Raw genomic sequence first — 17,635 nt, 5'->3', positions numbered from 1 at the left:
TTAGGTTTTGTTCAGGAAGGTAAAGTTTCTTAACATTTTTTTTTTTTTAAACCTCGCCCTCTCCAACCCCCACTCCTCCCCAACCCCCGCTTTTTTCCTGACATATTTTTGGCAACTTGATTGATTCTGTGAGGCCACTTTCTTCCTCAGGTTCACCTCGCCAGTACTTTTTGTTCCCTGCTGTGGATGCTCCTTGGATATGTTAAGTAAATAACTTCACATTCGCGACAAAACCACCCTGAAAGACGCCTGCAGGAAATCCAGTGATGCAATCTCTCCACAGCTTAACTAAGACTCCAGCTCGCGTCTGGCATGATCTATGAACCAGCTTGTAGAAGCAGGTAGATGAGTCACAGGCTCGGCCCTCCAGGGAAAAAGCAAGTCTATGTTATGGAAAAAATAAGTTGCTGTTAAAAAAAAAAATTAATAAAAGCTCAACCGTGCCTACATCTACTTTTAGTTTTCAAAGGAAGTCATATTCCGGGTTCTCTTTATTCCTGCAAAAGGTTAAATACAGCTGGACCCACCACCGAGGCGCTCCCAAGAACATGCACTCAGGTGAGGTCTGAGAAGGCCTGGAAGGCAGCCCCGCCTACAGAGAATTTTCTCCAAGGGAAACTGCGCAGGCGCAGGCAGCCTACTGAGTGGATGAAAACGGTTTCTCTTCTGCTTAGTCACCCTCGACCCCCTCAGCTCCAAGTTACACAGAGGATGGAAACTCCCACACCTATTTGTGCTGTTTCGAAAAATAGTTGGACTTGGTAATTGGGCCAACCCAAAGAGACAGGGTTGTTGAGACCAACCCAAAAGTGTCCAGGTGAGTGAGGCATAGTGCAAAAGACACACCTGGCGTACCAGCAGTGATGAGTAGAGTGGCATGCTTGGGTAGGAGGGAGGGAGCAGATGAATTCTACCTGGAACAACTAAGCAAGCTGACTCTCTCTCCCCTTTTATTTAGGGTATGTGTGTGCTATTTTTACACGTCTCCGTGGCCAAATGACTATTCTTTAGAAAGAACCTTTAAGTGGTTCTCTTTAATTACAAAAACAGTAAAAGCTCACTTCTGCAAACTAGAAAAATACAGAGAAGCACAAATAAGACACGGAAGTGTCTGTAATTTCTCCATGCAGAGAGCAAACCACTGTTAACCTATTGTGGTTTTATTACTATAGTTTATTGTTTTCTATGCCTGTAAACATTCTAACATAATACACCAGGACATTTTTTTCCTGTTATTAAATATTTTTCCATAATATAATTTATAATGCTTGCAGAGTTCCCCATCATCTCACTGAACAGTGATTTACCAGAGGATTTAAACCAATCCTCTGTAGCTGGACACTTACAGCTTTCCTGATTTTTCAGGAAAATATTTCTTTTTAAATATTTCTACAATTAATATCCTTAATTACTTCTTTAAAATAAAGCCCTAAAACCGGAATTCTGATGTCAAAATGTAGGCCCATTTCAACCACTTTAACCAAACTGTCTTCCTGAAAGTTTGTAATAATTTATAATCCTCCTAGAAATGTATTTTACTCAAACCCAATTTTGTTAATCTTGGCCCATTTGACAGGGAAACCTAGAGCTTCCCTGTTCTATCATCAGTATTTCTTGGATTATTAATAAACTAAATATTATTTCATTTGCTTATTAACTACTTGTAGCTTTTGGGAACTGTCTACTCATGGTAATGGACCATATTGCCATTGCAACATGTGTCCTTTTGAAAAATGTTTTCAAAACTATGTATAAGATAGACATAGTTTTAAAACTAGCCACCAAGATGCCAAAGCAACTAAAAACTATGGTCTGCACAAGAAGCATAAATGTATTTACAGGGCCTTATAACCTATCAGAAGTCCTCCACCCTGAGAACCTTCCAGGGGCTATAGTCCATTTTGTCTTGGTACCAATACTGGCTTCAGAGAAAATGAACTTCAGAGACTTTTAAATCTTATAACACAATAGGATACCAGAAAAGGAGATTTTATTCCTGACCTAAACGAATAGTCACTTGTGTGCCCTGGAGCGAAATAATATATTATCTTATAATCGAGGAGAAAACTGCAGGTGCTATTCTTGTCCTTATATTATTTAATACCTTTCTGAACTCTTATTAAACCACTGGTTTGGCAATCTGGTTGACAATGGGTTTCCCTGAATTATGTCTTATTAAGAGGAGGAGGAATCAGGAAGTGGGGGGGGGAGAAGAGGGAGGAGAGGAGAGGGAGGAGGAGGATGGGGAGGAGAGGAAAGGGCAGGAAGAGCAAAGAGGAGAACCCTTTGTCCGTTTTGCTGCTGTTTTCAATTTACTAAATTTTATTCAGTGTCCCGTGCATTCCAACATTGCCTCTCACTCCACGAGTCTGCACAGAATAAAACACTTCCTGGGCGCTCTCTGGCAAGAGAGTTCTCCGAGAAACTACCAGCGCTTTTTATCTGATTTTCTTGTACCTTTATCTACCAGCCCAGTGAGGCTGTTCAGGGGTCCACTCGGTAAACCATTGATCTCACAGCCTAGCTGCCCTTCTGAATTCCGTGTGGCCGTCTGAATTCCTCCTGCCTGCCAGAAGTCTGTTTGTCATCTTAAACCGCCTTTTATTTTGCTAAAATAAAATGATTGCGGGGGGGAGGGCATGGGAGCAGAAGCAGGTCCCACTGTGCTGGGTCCTCTCCTATCTTGTTAACATCATCTTTCTGTGAGCTGCCAGCAGCCCAGACCCCTCTGGAAGGGAGAAAATGAAACTCGCAGAATAGGATCATTTAGTTCAACTTCATTTTACAGGTGAAAAATAATGAAAGAAGAACCCTCTGATCTTATGTTAATTATCTTACCGGCAATACAGGAAAGAGGCTAAAGCTACCTTTGTTCCTTGCTTCTTTGAAAAGTTAGATCCAAGAAGCACAGAAAGCAGTTATTTTCTGAGGCTCACTGAACTGAGAACCAAAACCAATGATTTGGGGTGAGTGTGGGAAGGAAAGTGTTCTACCAGAAACGCTGTCGGAATCTTAACCAGGTGTTTCATACAGTCATGTTCATATTTTAAGAAGCAAATAGGCAATGCCTCCCTGTTCTCAATATCCCTACCCATAAAAAGCACTGTGTTTTTTTAACTTATCAAAACCTCAGATTTTCAATTCATACAACACTGGTGTACAACATACAAGAAAGAATTAAGGTACTTTTATCTTCAAACCAAACTTTTAGTTCCAAATCCTACACTTGGGTACTCATAGACCTGGAAGGTCTGGAAGGTCCATCCTAGATCTCAGATTCAAGGCGTCAAGTAAGAATCAGTTGCCCAGGAAGACAAACAGCACTTGGTTATCTTCTCCTAGACCCCAGCTCTACAGGCTGAGCCAGGCAACTCTTAGCTACTGAGAAAAGCCTGCAGCTCAATAGCGGCTAAAGCACAGTTTCTTTCTGCTCTTTTTTTTCTTCCTCTCTTCTCTCCATTCTTCTCCCCTTCACTTCAAACTTTTCCCTTTTCTAAAATCTCGATCTAAACTCAGGAGTCTTAAAAAAAGAGACTCTGGGGGAGAGGGGTTATTATACATATACATTCAGCATTGGGAAGAAAGGCGGGCACCAAAATAAAAAGAAGCAACAGGCGAATCTTGCTTTCCTTTTCTGCTCCGGAGGGTGTCTGCATTCACACTTGTAAAGGAAGCATTTCCTTGGGAGTGAATGTGAAGTCAGATCACTTTAAAAGTGCACTCCACAAAGTTCACTGCCCTGTTCATTACAAAGTAAAATAAGGGCTCTTCATCGCCACAGGCAGCGATGGCTTTCTGCTGAATGCCCATTTCAAACACATGGTCAATCTCCATAACCCCGACAGATTGTCAAAATGTACATCAAAATTTGCTGAAATGCACCAGCTTTTTTAGTGCTTTCCATAGCACTCAAAAAATGTTCGTTTGGTGGGTATTTTATGTAACAAATCAAAATATGCTGTTTTTTTTAAATAATATTACTTTAATCCTGCTACTCCCCAGAACACATCAAGCTAAAACACTTAATTCTCTTCCCAATATAAATGGGGGTGGGACTTGGGGGGGAAATCCCTAAGGTGGTACTTTCTATTTCTATCCCACCTTCCCCTTTATAGTCCAGTCCTTTTTACCACAGACCATTAAAAGACATGGCACAAAATGTAATTTTCTGGTGACTGATGGATATAGGATGGGTGCATGGACAGATAAATAAATAAAATGGAACTAAGGCTACTTTAGTGGATGGAAATACACAGGGCACATGGAGGGTAGAATGAATCTGAATTTTGGAGGCCTAAATTTGAAGACCTGTGAAGCTGTCTGAGGGACTCCCAGGTATATGTTGTTGTTACTAAGCAACCTACTCATCCTCGAGGCCCGAAGCAGAAATTCCTATTCAGCCTGTTGCTGCTCGCTAAGGAATTTTTCCTAGACACGTTTGCCAAACCAATCACTACCCTGTTTCAGCTTAGACCTAATGTTTTTATAATTGAGCAGGAATCCTTGAATACCTTTTGAAAAGGAAGAGTGTACGCACCCTAAAGTGAATGGCGGGGATCATGAGTGAGGACTCTAGGACAAGGCCTGCCTTAAAAACTAAGAAGAACTTTAAACATTTCCCAAGGTTAAACTCAGTTGACTTGAACTAGATAGGGTGGCATCATCTACAGCCATCATCTTAACTCTTGGCTCAGGTAACAAGGATGGGCTGCTGATGCTTACAAGGCTAAAAGAACACAGCAAAGTTCACTGACTAAAGGAACGTCTAAAATCAGATTCATATTTATCTCTCTGCACAGAAGATATGCATGTGTCAATTCCTATCAAGTAATATGGGAGGTAAAAAAAAAATCAGGAAAGTGGCATCAGGAGACAGACCAAGAAGGGAAAGAAGGAAGGGAAGGAGAGAAAAATGGGGAAAGAAATACTGTGTCAGACTAAGGATGAAATACTATTTAACCAAATTGTTTATTTTTTAACCTGAAATGTATGCCTAGTTGTATCAAAGTCACAGAGAGGAACCAAAGCATTTGTTTGAGTTACCTAAGACTTTTTAACAAGGTTTAATAACCTAACGTCAAAATAATAATCTTGTTTAAAGTATCTGTAGATTTTAAACAAATACTTTGTGGGGTTCTTTGACAGTGTTTTTGCATAAATGTTTCTATGTATGTTTGACTTACTTGGCTATATGTTTAAATTCTCTTTTTGACTTTGCAGAATATAGTACAAATTGCTAGATACAGTTCTTCAGCACTGCTCTAGCACTGACTTTTAATCCTCCTTTAAATCAGATGGCACTGGATGCATTTGAGTGACCTAGTCTCTGCAGTCAGTTTAAAACAGGATCTAATTACAGATCAACAGAGGGCCTAGTGCCATCTTATCAAGGTAATACTTAAAGCTACCATCTTAAAGCAGCCTACTTAAATACTTAAAGCAGCCCTAGAAATCAAACTACAACCACCATCCCATTAAATATCCCACCAAGGACCAACATCAGATCATACAGATCAGAACTTGTTATCTTTGACTTTGTGCTATAAAATAGAACCTAATTTTAATGAAATAACTGTGCCCAAAAAAATGAACACCAATTTTATGCTCTAATGTGAAATTATGGAAGGATGAGGTTGGCCTTCTAACTCCAACTCAGCTCCCTAGTGAGTGGGATCCAGCCTAAAATCTGAGCTTGACCTTTTAGCTCTGGGCCTGGCAGAAGCCCCTGTGGGATGACATCACTCCAAATCAGGTGTTTAGCAGATCTGGAAATTTATGACCTGTCAAAAGGATCCCATTCTTCCAGAAGGAAGAGTTCAACAAAACAATGAAAGTACATGACATTGAGAGAAGACCTAAGAACTCTTAGTGTCGCTCAGTCATGTCCAGCTCTTTGTGACCCCAGGAATTATAGGCCTCTAGGCTTCTCTGTCCATGGAATTCTGCAGATAAGAGTACTGGAGTGGGTTGCCCTTTCCTTCTCCAGGGGATCTTCCCAACCCTGGGATCGAACCTTGGTCTCCTGCATTGCAGGCAGATTCTTTACCATCTGAGCCACCAGGGAAGCCCACTAAGAACTCTTGGAAAAGAGAAAGAAAGAGAAGTCACTCAGTTGTGTCCAACTCTGCGACCCCACGGACTATAGCCTACACAGGCTCCTGCGTCCATGGGATTTTCCAGGCAAGAATGCTGGAGTGGGTTGCTATTTCCTTCTCCAAAAAACTTTAAACCCAAGTTAAAAGGTCAGAAGCTAATCATTTAGAAGCAGTAATACTGAAGGTAAAACAAAGCCCACAGACTTCATTTCACATAAGCGAATATACACCTGAAAATTTGCATATGAATTCAATTTATTAAAGTATTCACTTAAAAGCATTAGTTTGCTAAATAATCCAATGTAGATGCCCTGGCCCCTCTCCCCACAGCTCTGGGGTGGGGCACATGGAATGTAGTTTTACCAAGTGCCTCAGGTGATATTTTTGTAATCAGATGAGTTTGCAGTGATTTAAAGAATTCCTACGGACATTCCTATTACTAAGCACCTACATGATTATCTTCAACCTTTTTTCCCCAATCCATCTAGACTTTCATATTATTGTCTAGCAGTTTCTTATTTTTCAGGTAGGTTAATTTTGCCTGTATATTGGTTTATTTCACAGAAAATGCAAAACTAAGGAAAGTGCACTGTTTGCAGTGTCTCACTTCAGAACACAGTGGACCAGTCTGTTTTCTGACAGATACAGGTTTGCAGAAATTGAATGAGGGCAAGAGAAAGGGCAAGCCTTATTTTGCTGGAGGTTAATTTAGGGTTGGGACTTATCTATAGCGCAGAGGGTAAAGAATCTGCCTGCAATGCAGGACACCGGGGTTCGATCCCTGGCTCAGGAAGATCCCCTGGAGGAAGAAATGGCAACCCACTCCCAATATTCTTGCCTGGAGAATCCCATGGACAGAGGAACCTGGCAGGCTACAGTCCACGGGGTCACAAAGAGTTGGACACAAATAAATGACTAACACACACACACAATTTAGGGTTGAGATAGCCAGGAAGGGTGGCAGCTTAAAATAAGAGGCTTAGACAGGAGTGTCAGAGCAATACCATGCAGGTCCCTCTCCTTCAGTTCTAATTCCCCGGGGTCACCCAGAATGTGTGCGTTTTTTTCATCCCTAAATTAAGACATGTGCAAGATTTAATCCATTGCAGGGAAGATTAACACTGGACTCTAGTCATTAAACTAGTGATATCTGAGGAAAGAAACAAGACTGACACTATTGGCTAATCCTTTATTTACTACCCTCTTGACTGCCAAGACCATTTATAAGTATAGTGTTGTCTGGTTTTGAGTGTACAAGTGTCTGGACTATTAAATAAAGAGTTGATTATGTTAGTTTACTTAATGGGACCACTGTCTGTCTACATCTCTGATTCACCAACACTGGGCTCCTTTCGGATCCTAGAATATGCTAAGCACTCTCCCACCTCAGGGCCTTTGCACTTGCTCTCCCATCTGCCTATAACACTCTTATCCCAAGGATCTTCAGTGCTTGAGCCCTCACTTCAGCTATCTGCTCAAAAGTCATCTCATCAGAAAGGCCATTCCTGACCACCTTATATAACATAATTCCCATTATTTGCAATCCCTTTAGCCTGCTTTGCTTTCCTTTGTGGCACTTATCATCATTCAACTTGTTATGTATTTACTTCTTTATAGATTTCCTCTGTTTTCTGGCACTACAATGGTAGCACCACAATGGCAGGGAGTTTTTTCTATTTGCTAATGAATCTCAGTGCCAGGATCGTTCAGTATATAGTGGCACTCAAGATATATTTGTTGAATAAATGAATGGGTATTTTTAGTGCTTTGAGGAAGATATGGTTAACTCGCTGTTTGTGATCTTAAAAGATATTTTAGGGAATTCCCTGGCAATCCAGTGGTTAGGACTCTGCACTGTCACTGCCCTTGCCCAGGTTCTATCCCTAATCAGGGAACTAAGATCCTGCAAGCCCTGTGGCATGGTCAAAAAAAAAAAAAGTATATAGTCAAATAGAAACATATACATTTATAAAACCAAAGAGTAGAAAGATTAATTAAAATGTTTCACCCCATTAATTGAAAGATTACCCACATAAGGCATCTATAAATTTGTTTATTTTTCTTTCTAGAATTATGGCTGGACTCCCTAGATAAAATGCACCAAATGACTAAAGGTAATTGCCCTAAGGTTAAAGTGGGGTGGGTAGACAGAAGGGGGACTTATATAATATCTGTTCAAGTCTCATCTTCTGCTGGATTGTGAAAGTCCCTTGAGGACATAGCCCACATTATGCATCTTTTTATTCTCCTATATACCTATCTGAATGTGTTGCAAATGGTAAGTAATCAGAAAACACATAATGAAAAACACCTGTGGGTTTCAAATAAATCATATATATTCTGAATATTTTGGCAGTAATGTCAGAATTTCTAAATCTGTCACTGTGCTGCTAGAACATACATGCTTGTTGACAAAGAACATAAATCTTTATAAAATGTTAGAAAGGGGGAGTAGAAAACTTTTAAATATGTACAAAGACAAACTGTCCTAAAAATACTTTGTTTTAAACAGCGATAGCATCAACATCGCAGAACATAAAAAGCAGATCGTTTCCATCTGAAAAGTTCACAGCTATAAAAAAGATGATGCTACTTCAGTCCAGACTTGCTAACTGGAATTATCTTCGTGTGCTATCCAAAAGCTTACCTACACTTTGATGGGTTTATAGAAAGAAAAAAAAAAAAAAATCCTGTGTATATTCTTTTAGGTTAGTTCCAGAAAATACAGACAGGCCTCCTACACATATTTACCGTGAAGCTGATAAAAGTTCAAGCTTCAGGATCCCGGTTTGTTCTGGCAGGAAGCTCCAGAAAACAGGCTCATGTGTGTGGGGGTTTATTTTCTTTTGAGACCTCACCCCTACTCCACCTAACACACACAATTGCGTAAGCTTCAAGCTCATAAAACCTGGACCCATCCTGACAGCCCTCCATTAGAATATTAACATTAAGAAAATAGGCTAGAATCTGCAAAAATGATCCAAAAATCATTTTTTAATGTCAGGCATTTCTCCATAGTCCCAGCAAAGAGAGGCGAATGGGGTCCAACGGTCTCTTTGCGGTATTGTTGGTATTTCTTTTCCCCGGAAACAAAATGAAGTCTTGGAAACCATGACTAGATAAAAGTTACTTTCATTAAATTTAAGTATACATAAGCCCAGATAGTTTTATCCATAGAAATTTAGTAATGTATCACACTGAACTAGATTGCTAGTGTTCTGAACTTATTATCTTTCTTTATTTTTAATTCACATATAATTCACAGTAGATATTGTATTAGTTTCAAGCACATAACATAGTGATTTGATGTCTGTATACTGCACGCTCAGTGGCTAAGTTGTGTCTTTGCTACTCCATGGACTGTAGCCCATCAGGCTCCTCTGTCCATAGAATTTTACAGGCAAGAAAATTGGAACGGGTTGCCATTTCCTCCTTCAGAGGATCTTCCCTACCTAGGGATTGAACCCATGTCTCCTGAGTCTCCTGCATTGGCACCTGGACTCTTTACCACTGAGCCACCTGGGAAGCCTGTGGACTACTAATACATTACAAAATTATCCGCACAATAAATGTAGTACCTTCCATCACCAAAGTTAACACAACATTATTGATTATATTAGAACTTATCTTCAATACTAAATAAATTATCTTTATTGGTGCTAAGTACAACCGGTTAAAATATAAGCCCATCTGATTTCACCCTAAATTCATCTAAGTCCCGTTGTATCACAAAACGAAGGGGTGCAACCAACTTATATGATTTAATTAAGGAATTACAGTAAGTCTTATCCAATACTCACTAGATTTGCGATCATTTTTGACAAGAAGATGAAAACAAACTCCCCCCCCCCCAAAAAAAACCCCTGCTGCTCTCTCGGCTTTTGGTTACTGAAGTTTTCAAACTCGGAGTAGTGAGTTCTTAAAGGTTAGAGAGAATTTAGGGGGAGGAAATAAGGATACACTCAATCACTTCCCCAGTCCTACCCTTCTCCCGCCCTCTTCTCTTCGTTTGCAACTAGGTCCACCCCTCCGGTGTATAGTCGCAGCAGCTAATTTTTCACTAGTGAGTAAAGTGGTACTAATACCTAGTTTTTTAAAAATATGCTAGCCTGTTAACTTTGGGGACGGTCCCCTCCATCCCTGGATAGGTCCGCGGGGCATTCGCGCTGCCCCCTCAAGGTCCCTCAATCCGAGAAGGTCCAGGGCCACTTGACCAGGAGAGGCGCCCTGAGGAAGGTCTCCTTGGGGTGGCCACACCGCCGAGATAAAGCGACCGGGCAAGGCGGGAAGGTGGCCCCTACGCACTCCAATAGGACGCAGCCCGTTCCCAGCCGGGGACGCGCCCGACAGGAGGGGGAAGGGAGTGTCGCCACCGAATCCCAGGAAAGGCCGCGGGACCCACCTCCGGCTCCCCCTCGCTCCCGCCCTCGGCCCCACCTCCCCCAGCCTGCACAAAGCCGGCCCGGAGGCGGGGGCCAGGCCTGCTGGGAGGCCGCCCGGACGAGACTGGACCTGGGCCCGGCGCCCCGCGGCTCCGGCCGCCGTGCCCCGGCGCGTCTCGAGTTCCCGTCCCGGACGGGGCGGACGCGACCCCCGGCTGGCCTTAGGAGGCGCGGGAAGCCGGGCTCCCCGCCTTTTCAGGCGACAGTCCCCCGGGGAGGCCAGGTGCACCCGCGCCGTCCCGCTAGCCACGCCCGAGGTGGCGGCCTCCAGCGCGCAGCGCCCGGGCCGTCGGGGCGGCGGAGGCCGGCCGGGCGCGGCGGTGACTCCATAAGTCGCACGCGCCCCTTCGCGCCCAGCCGTGGCAGAAACTCTGGCCTCAAATCGATCCCCCTCATTTCCGAAAGGCCCCCGTCCTCCCGCACCTGCGTAAGGTGGCCAAACAATGTGGGGGCGGGCAGGAGGGGCGGGGAGGCCCGGGGACGGGGGTGGGTTCGGCGCCCGTGGCCCCCGAGACCCCGGCCGGCCGGCGCCTGGCCTCCCGTCGGGGACGCACACACGCACACCGGCCGGCCCGGTGCGGGAAGATGGCCGTTTCTGCTTTCAGGATAAAGGCTCTTTGTTGCGCTCACACAAAAGCCGCCAAGACCCGCTTTTCTAGCAGGCCCTTTGGGCAAATCGAAGGAACGCAACTGAATTTTCCAAATGGCCCTCGGAGCCCGAAGCGGTGGGGGAATAAGAGGCCTCCCGCCCTCTTCTACCGAAACCTCTGCCAATATCCAAGGATTCGTTCTGGGAGACCGGGGCTGAGATCATTCGTAAAGGGAGGAAGGAAAAAGGAAAACCTACTTTTACTATCAAGGCCCAAAGGGAATATTAAACATTCACATTCTTGCAGGGTTTCTCCCCTTAACCAGGGTAGAAACATAATCTGGAAAAGTCTGGATACACCAAAAAGAAAAAGAAAGAAAAAAAAAAAACAACCAACAATAGCAACTTAAAAAAAAAAAATAACAAACCAGTTGCCATCAGCCCAAAGTGGTAGTAGCAGCAGCCGGCGCGTGTGATCCACTTACTTGTCCGACTCTTGTGACATGTTTGATCCAATGAACTCGCTCCCCTTTTCCTGGAGCCTCAGCCTCTGGTGAAACTGGACTTTCAAGTCTGTGCAGGTGAAGGTGTGTGAGAGCGCCCGAGATGGCAGAACAAGAGCTACAGGTAATTCTGCTTTTCCGTCCCCCCTCACCACTCTCGCTCGCTCGCCCGCTCGCGCCCTCACCTAGCCGGAAAGGTGGGATAAGGGGGGGCCCCCTCACATGGGGCCCGAGCTCGGAGGCGGCCGGGCGGCGCGGAGTCCCTCCCGGATCGTGGCAATGGGCAGCCACAGAGCAGAAAGTGGCGGACTTGGGCGGCCACAGGTAACTTTCTCGCAAGGAGCTGAATTCTTTCACTAAAGGGTACGAGCCCGAGGGACGAGCTGCGCGGTGATTGGCTGCGGGGCTCCCTCAGGTGAGCTGCCATTGGCAGAGGCGCGCTCAGGTAAGGCCCTTCTCCAAGGGCAGGTAACTCACTCCGAAGTTTACCTGAGTGGAGCGGCAGCACGCCTGCAGCCCTGCGACGGGCCCTGGGAGCTGAGGGTCGGTGTTTGGAGCAGACTTCGTGCTGCGTTTCCCTTCTTCCCGGAGCCCGGCCTGGGGTGAGGGGTTGGGGGACCTTGAAGGAGAGAAGTTAACGAGGAAAAAAAAAAAAAGCCCAACACCTGCAACCACTAGGGATTGTGGGTCGAACGGAAGGACTAAGGAGAGCCGAACTCGGGTGTCCCAAGCCAACCGGAATCAAACGCGCAGCACAACCACGAGGCTTTTGATACCCACATTAAGAAGACAGTGTTGGACGATGTCAGAAGAATACAGGAGTGAAGTTTACGTTGTGCTCCGAGGGGGCGAAAAGCACAAAGATCGCCAAGTCTGTTACGTAATTGCATTTTTAACATTCTTATCCACAACAAACAACATGTCATGTCCCAATGTGTAAAAGATACGGTAGACGGCTAGACTTATACATAGATAAGCAGACACGACTTAGCGACTGAACAGCAGCAGCAGCATCCTTTCTTGACCTCGGCGGGTAGGGAGTGGCTGGTTTTGATGGGGTGAAGAAATTTGGTTGAACAGACACTCAAATGGCTCAGGCGCACCTCTTCCATCTCAATGCTGCAGCCCAGGATTGCAGAGCCGCAAACCACTGAATCCCTTCCGTAAACCTATTGTCATTTGACGTTTCCAGGCAGGCATCAACATTTACATTGTAATTCAATAGAAGCAGCAACTACAAAGGTGCTTTATCCTTTCAGCTTAATATGGTTGCTACGGAAACAGTTCAGGATGAAACTGACTTTTTGCAGTTTTGTTGCCCCTGGTTGAGAGCAGCGAATTTGCAAACGTGTAATTTATAACCAGTTCTTCCAATGAATACTTGTGTAAATTCTGACAGTAACCTAGCCCATGCATATTAATTGTAGAAATAAAGAGGGCGTGGAAATTTTATCATAATTTATTTCGAGTTAATACTACAATGGCAGAGATGAAACAACTTCCATTTTAATCTATATGGATCTTGTATTTCCTGCACATTGCACTATGAGGCAAGGTTTGGCTGCTCCATGTTTCATTCTCAACAAATGAATTTCAAGATTTTTTTCTTTTTAAATACAGTATAAGCACACACGGTATCTTTTTTAAGATAATACAATAAGGTAATGCAATACCTACTTTTATGTACCTTCTTAACCTCCTGTCTAGAGGCTACCAAATTCCACTTTTAGCTGTCTATTACCTTCCTATTTCTAATAATTTACGCAGCTATCCCTTGATTATCAATTTTGGTGGTGTGCTTTGACCACCTGTTGCCTTAGATGAGGACTTAGCTCTTTCAAACCCTGTCCAGTTTCATCCTCCACCATTCTTCCAATGTATCTCTTTCACAGCTTAGGCACAGCAAGTAGTCAGTGACTGTGCAAATACTAGGCACAACAGAACCAACTACCATACTATGCTTGTTTTCTCATTTTTTTAAAAAAAGCTTTTATCTATTTACTTAATTTGTGATGTTTCCAATCTGATATTTTTTTTCTACAACGTGTCTATCAAATGACTGTCACATTTATTTTTCAAGTGATCAATCGATCCTACCTCCCCACACCCCCAAACATCCCTCCAAAAGTCCGCTGCCCTTCTGTTTCAGTGGAGATGAGTTCCTCTCTGGACCTGCTACTCAGTTGTCATCTTGGGGCCATCCTTCATCTCCAGAATAAGAGCCCCGTTTCTCTGTCCTGTGATTTTTTGCTTGGCGTGCTGCTTCATTTTTTCCATGGCATATGTTCCAGTAATAGCCCAAGAATGGGTTCAGAAGGTAAAACTTATTCAACTTTCTTTTTTTTTTCCAACTCTTTCTTTTGAAAGAGTTTGACCAAGTGTCAATTCTAAGTTGTAATTTTTCATTCACAAGTTCGTAAAAGTTTCTCTTTTGTCTTCTGGCAGCCAGTGTTGCCATTGAGAGTTCTGATGCCATCCTGATTCCCATTCCTTTGTAACCTAGAATTTTTCTTCCTAAAAACTCATAAAATAATCTCTTTATCTCTGATATTCTGAGATTTCATAATTATGTGCCTTGGCTACCTAATATTCTGAAACTTCAGTATGTTGGAGGCTTTCATCAAATGTTTGCAAATCTTTGACTGTCACTTCATTCTTAAGAATGAGATCATAAAACCCCTCTGGAAACTACACATATGGGTGGGAGGAAGGGTTCTTGCTCATTGATGGGCTTGCTGTGTGGTGATCGTGTTCAAAGTTCATCTTTCCTTAGGAAGATTCCCTAAATATCAGAAACTAGAGGTCTTTTCTTCTGGGCTCTTCAGCATCTCAAGAGAGCTGCCACCCCTTGACTGAGGGTACGTTCACCTGGCTGCTGGTGTTCTCAGAACAGGTGAGAAGAGATTCAGAGCAGTCACTGCTCAGTATGCAGTTTCTTTCTTTCCTGTAGGTGCTTTACTCCTGCCCTTTCTGCTGGATGCACAAGCCCCTCTCCTGTGTTTCCTACTGTCATTGTAATCACCTGGCTGCAAGAAGTGGGACAGGGGACCTGAGGCTCTAACAAGTCCAAATATCCACATTCACTCAGCTCTCAGCCTCTCACCTCTCTCTCACTTCTGGGATCCTGCGACCTCTCCTCAGCATCTCTCTCATGATCTCTGGCATCTCCAAGACCTGGTCCAATCTGGTGTTTTATAAAATAATCTCTCAGGCTGTTTCTATACTGACCTCTAGGATGTCATTAGAGTAGCTTCTGATGTTCTGTTAAACCAATTTCCACTCTTCCGTTCATCCCCATCTTCCAGGATTGTGTTGAGATATATCTTTTGCAGATGACTCTACCTCCATCCTCTTTGTCCCTGTGAATTTATCCTCTTACTTTCCTTTACTGTCCTTTTCAGGAGAAAATGAACATAAACAAGTATGGGTCAATCTGCCATCTTTAATCTGAAGCCATTTCCAAAACCATCCAAAAACTTTTACCAAACTGTCCCAAATTTGTTTTGTGCAAACAAAACTAGAATTTATGAGCAAACCTTGCCTTTTTTTGGTCAATGGTGCCCAAGATTCCCTTCTTTCTCACCAATATCTAATAACTCAGCCTTGACTGCATTGCTTAGTATGCCCTGTTTGACTACCTACTGCTCTATTGTTTGCTTAGAGTCATGAAGGAGACGGTCCTCATAACAATTTAAAATCATCAACCATGAAGTTACCTCTGTTACCCAATTGAAGTTTTTTTTTTAATTTTTATTTATTTTTAAGCTTTTTATTTTGTATTAATGTTGGGGTATAGCCGATTAACAATGTTGTGATAGTTTCAGGTGAACAGTGAAGGGACTCAGCCATATGTATACTATTCATTTATTTACTTATTTTTGACTGTGCTGGGTCTTCACTGTTGCATGGGATTTTCTCGAGTTGCAGGGGGGTGTCCTGGGAGCTGCTTGCTCTTTGTTGCAGTGCTCGGCCTTCTCACTGCAGTGGCTTCTCTTGTTGAGGCACAGGCTCTAGGGCACATGGGCTTCAGTAATTCCCACGTGTGGGCTCAGTAGCTGCGGATCCTGGGCTCTGGAGTACAGGCTCAAGTTGTGGTGCTTGGGCTTAGTTGCTTCAAGGCATGTGGGATCTTCCGAGACCAGGGATCAAACCCATGTCTCCTGCATGGGCAGGCAGATTCTTTACCGTGAGCCACCAAGGAAGCCCCAGGTTACCCAATTGTTTTGATTCTGTTGGCAAAATAGTTCTAAGTGTCTACGAAACCTTGCCACACCCAACATGAGAATGTACTTCTCTCTCTTTCTCAAACATCTTTCTCCATAAACTCTTAAGTGCAGCAGTCATTCCCAATGTGTGGTCCCTGGATGGACCATCAACATCAGATTACCTGGGAGCTTGTGAAAAATGCAAATTCACCAACTCACCCTAGGCCTCAAGAAACTCATGTTGGTGGACAGCAGTCTGTGTGTCTAGCAAGTCCTCCAGGTAATTCTGATGCAGGTTAGTTTGAAACGCATCAGTACCCAATGCTGACGGGAGGAAGTAGCACCTCAATAGCCAGTGAAAGCCATCATTGTAAATTATGCTGTATTTGGAGTTTACCAGCAACTTGTAGCAACCATGGGGTAGGTACTCAATTTTACCTGTCTGGATTATTTTATTCCTAATCTAGTGACTGTTTATATAATGGTTGACTATTATTCTCAATTGGAGCAGTTAAAGCATTTTTTAAAACAGCCTGTGATCTGCTACATTATTTGTCATACCTTTAGGAATTTCAGCACAGGTTAGTGTTTGACGTCATTTTATGTGGCAGCAACAAAGTAAATTCTCACATAAAAAGCTAGTGATAAGAAAAAGCTAGTGTTTTTAAACTGAATTATTTCATTTATGGGATTAAAGTTTTAGTCAAATTTCTAGGGGAGAAAAACTTCAATTATCATTTTAATGTTTACTTCTATTATTATTTTAATGGTGATTTTCAGCATCTATTATAATGGCCAATTCTGTTTTCCTAAATTAAAACTTTAGTATTTGACACCAAATTGTCACTTTATTATGTCTTTTTTTCCACAGTTATTTTGACTCCACAAAAATCAGTAGGTGCTACTCCATAGCCAACTCATCCCCATAGTGCTCTGAGTGAAGACAAGTCAGTTTAGATATATGATGTACTAAAACCCTACTACCTAAGGCTCCAGGCAGTGAGAGGAATAGCCATCAAATGTTAAAGCTCTTATAATGAGATGTGGGGAGAAGAATGCCACTTCTGTGGCATCTGGGCAAAAATACCAAGTTTGTTTTTAAATTGTATGTATATACATATATATAATTTATATATATATATGTATTATATTTATCTATTTGGCTGCATCAGGTCTTAGTTGCAGCACATGGACTTAGTTGCCCCGCAGTGTGTAGGATCTTTGTTCCCAGACCAGGGATCGAACCTGTGTCCCCTGCATGGAAAGTGGTTTTTAATCACTGGGCCACCAGCAAAGTTCCTAGAAATACCAGGTTTCTAGGAACCCACCAATTGGATCTGCTTGCTGGTTTTCACCCACTGCATGTCATATACGGAACCACTGAAGCACATTGAACCTACCGTGGTAGGTGACTGATGGTGTCACCTAGGTTGCTTCACACTATAAAAATACTGGTTTTTTGTTTGGCTTTTATCCCCAAGAAGTAACCTTGTAAAGAATGAAATGTACCTGGGTGTATGAATTTGAAATCGACATAGAAATATATAACTTAACCAACTAAGCATTAAATGGGACTTTTCTTACTGTTTGGGGCCACTTGTATTTTTCATAGTTGTATGTATATTTGCATTGACACTTACTGTTTTCCTCATGGAAGACTCTGGAACTAGCAGTGTGGACTTCCTCATGAAGACTCTGGAACTAGCAGTGTGGACTTCAGCTAGTAGCCTGAAGTAGCACATCTCCTCCAGGGTAGTGAAGGTTTCTGTTTCTTGGACTGGTCAGTGGTAACTCTTCAACA

General features: G+C 43.0%; 1 protein-coding gene and 1 non-coding gene across 4 annotated transcripts in view; both read right to left on the bottom strand.

Annotated features, from left to right (window-relative positions):
- Positions 1-11,924, bottom strand: part of GRHL2 (grainyhead like transcription factor 2) — a 166,883-nt gene extending 154,959 nt beyond the window's left edge. The window contains exon 1 of one of the 3 annotated variants that reach the window (XM_081503476.1): positions 11,815-11,924. Coding sequence is in view for 1 of the 3 variants with exons in the window: in XM_081503475.1 (XP_081359601.1) it covers positions 11,612-11,631 (20 nt within the window). In the remaining 2 variants the exon portion in view is untranslated. The other 2 variants (XM_081503475.1, XM_081503474.1) reach the window with 2 other exon arrangements.
- A 4,780-nt stretch (positions 11,925-16,704) lies between these two features.
- Positions 16,705-16,852, bottom strand: LOC145511841 (small nucleolar RNA SNORA79). Its single transcript, XR_014058215.1, has one exon. It is a non-coding gene; the product is annotated as a small nucleolar RNA SNORA79 (small nucleolar RNA).
- Positions 16,853-17,635: the final 783 nt, after the last annotated feature.

The sequence above is a fragment of the Giraffa tippelskirchi genome, chromosome 6 (assembly GCF_054371585.1).
Source record: "Giraffa tippelskirchi isolate mGirTip1 chromosome 6, T2T-mGirTip1v1.2.pri, whole genome shotgun sequence".
NCBI lineage: Eukaryota > Metazoa > Chordata > Mammalia > Artiodactyla > Giraffidae > Giraffa > Giraffa tippelskirchi.
The sequence above is the reverse complement of the archived record's forward strand: the minus strand, read 5'-3'. Positions and strand labels throughout refer to the sequence as shown.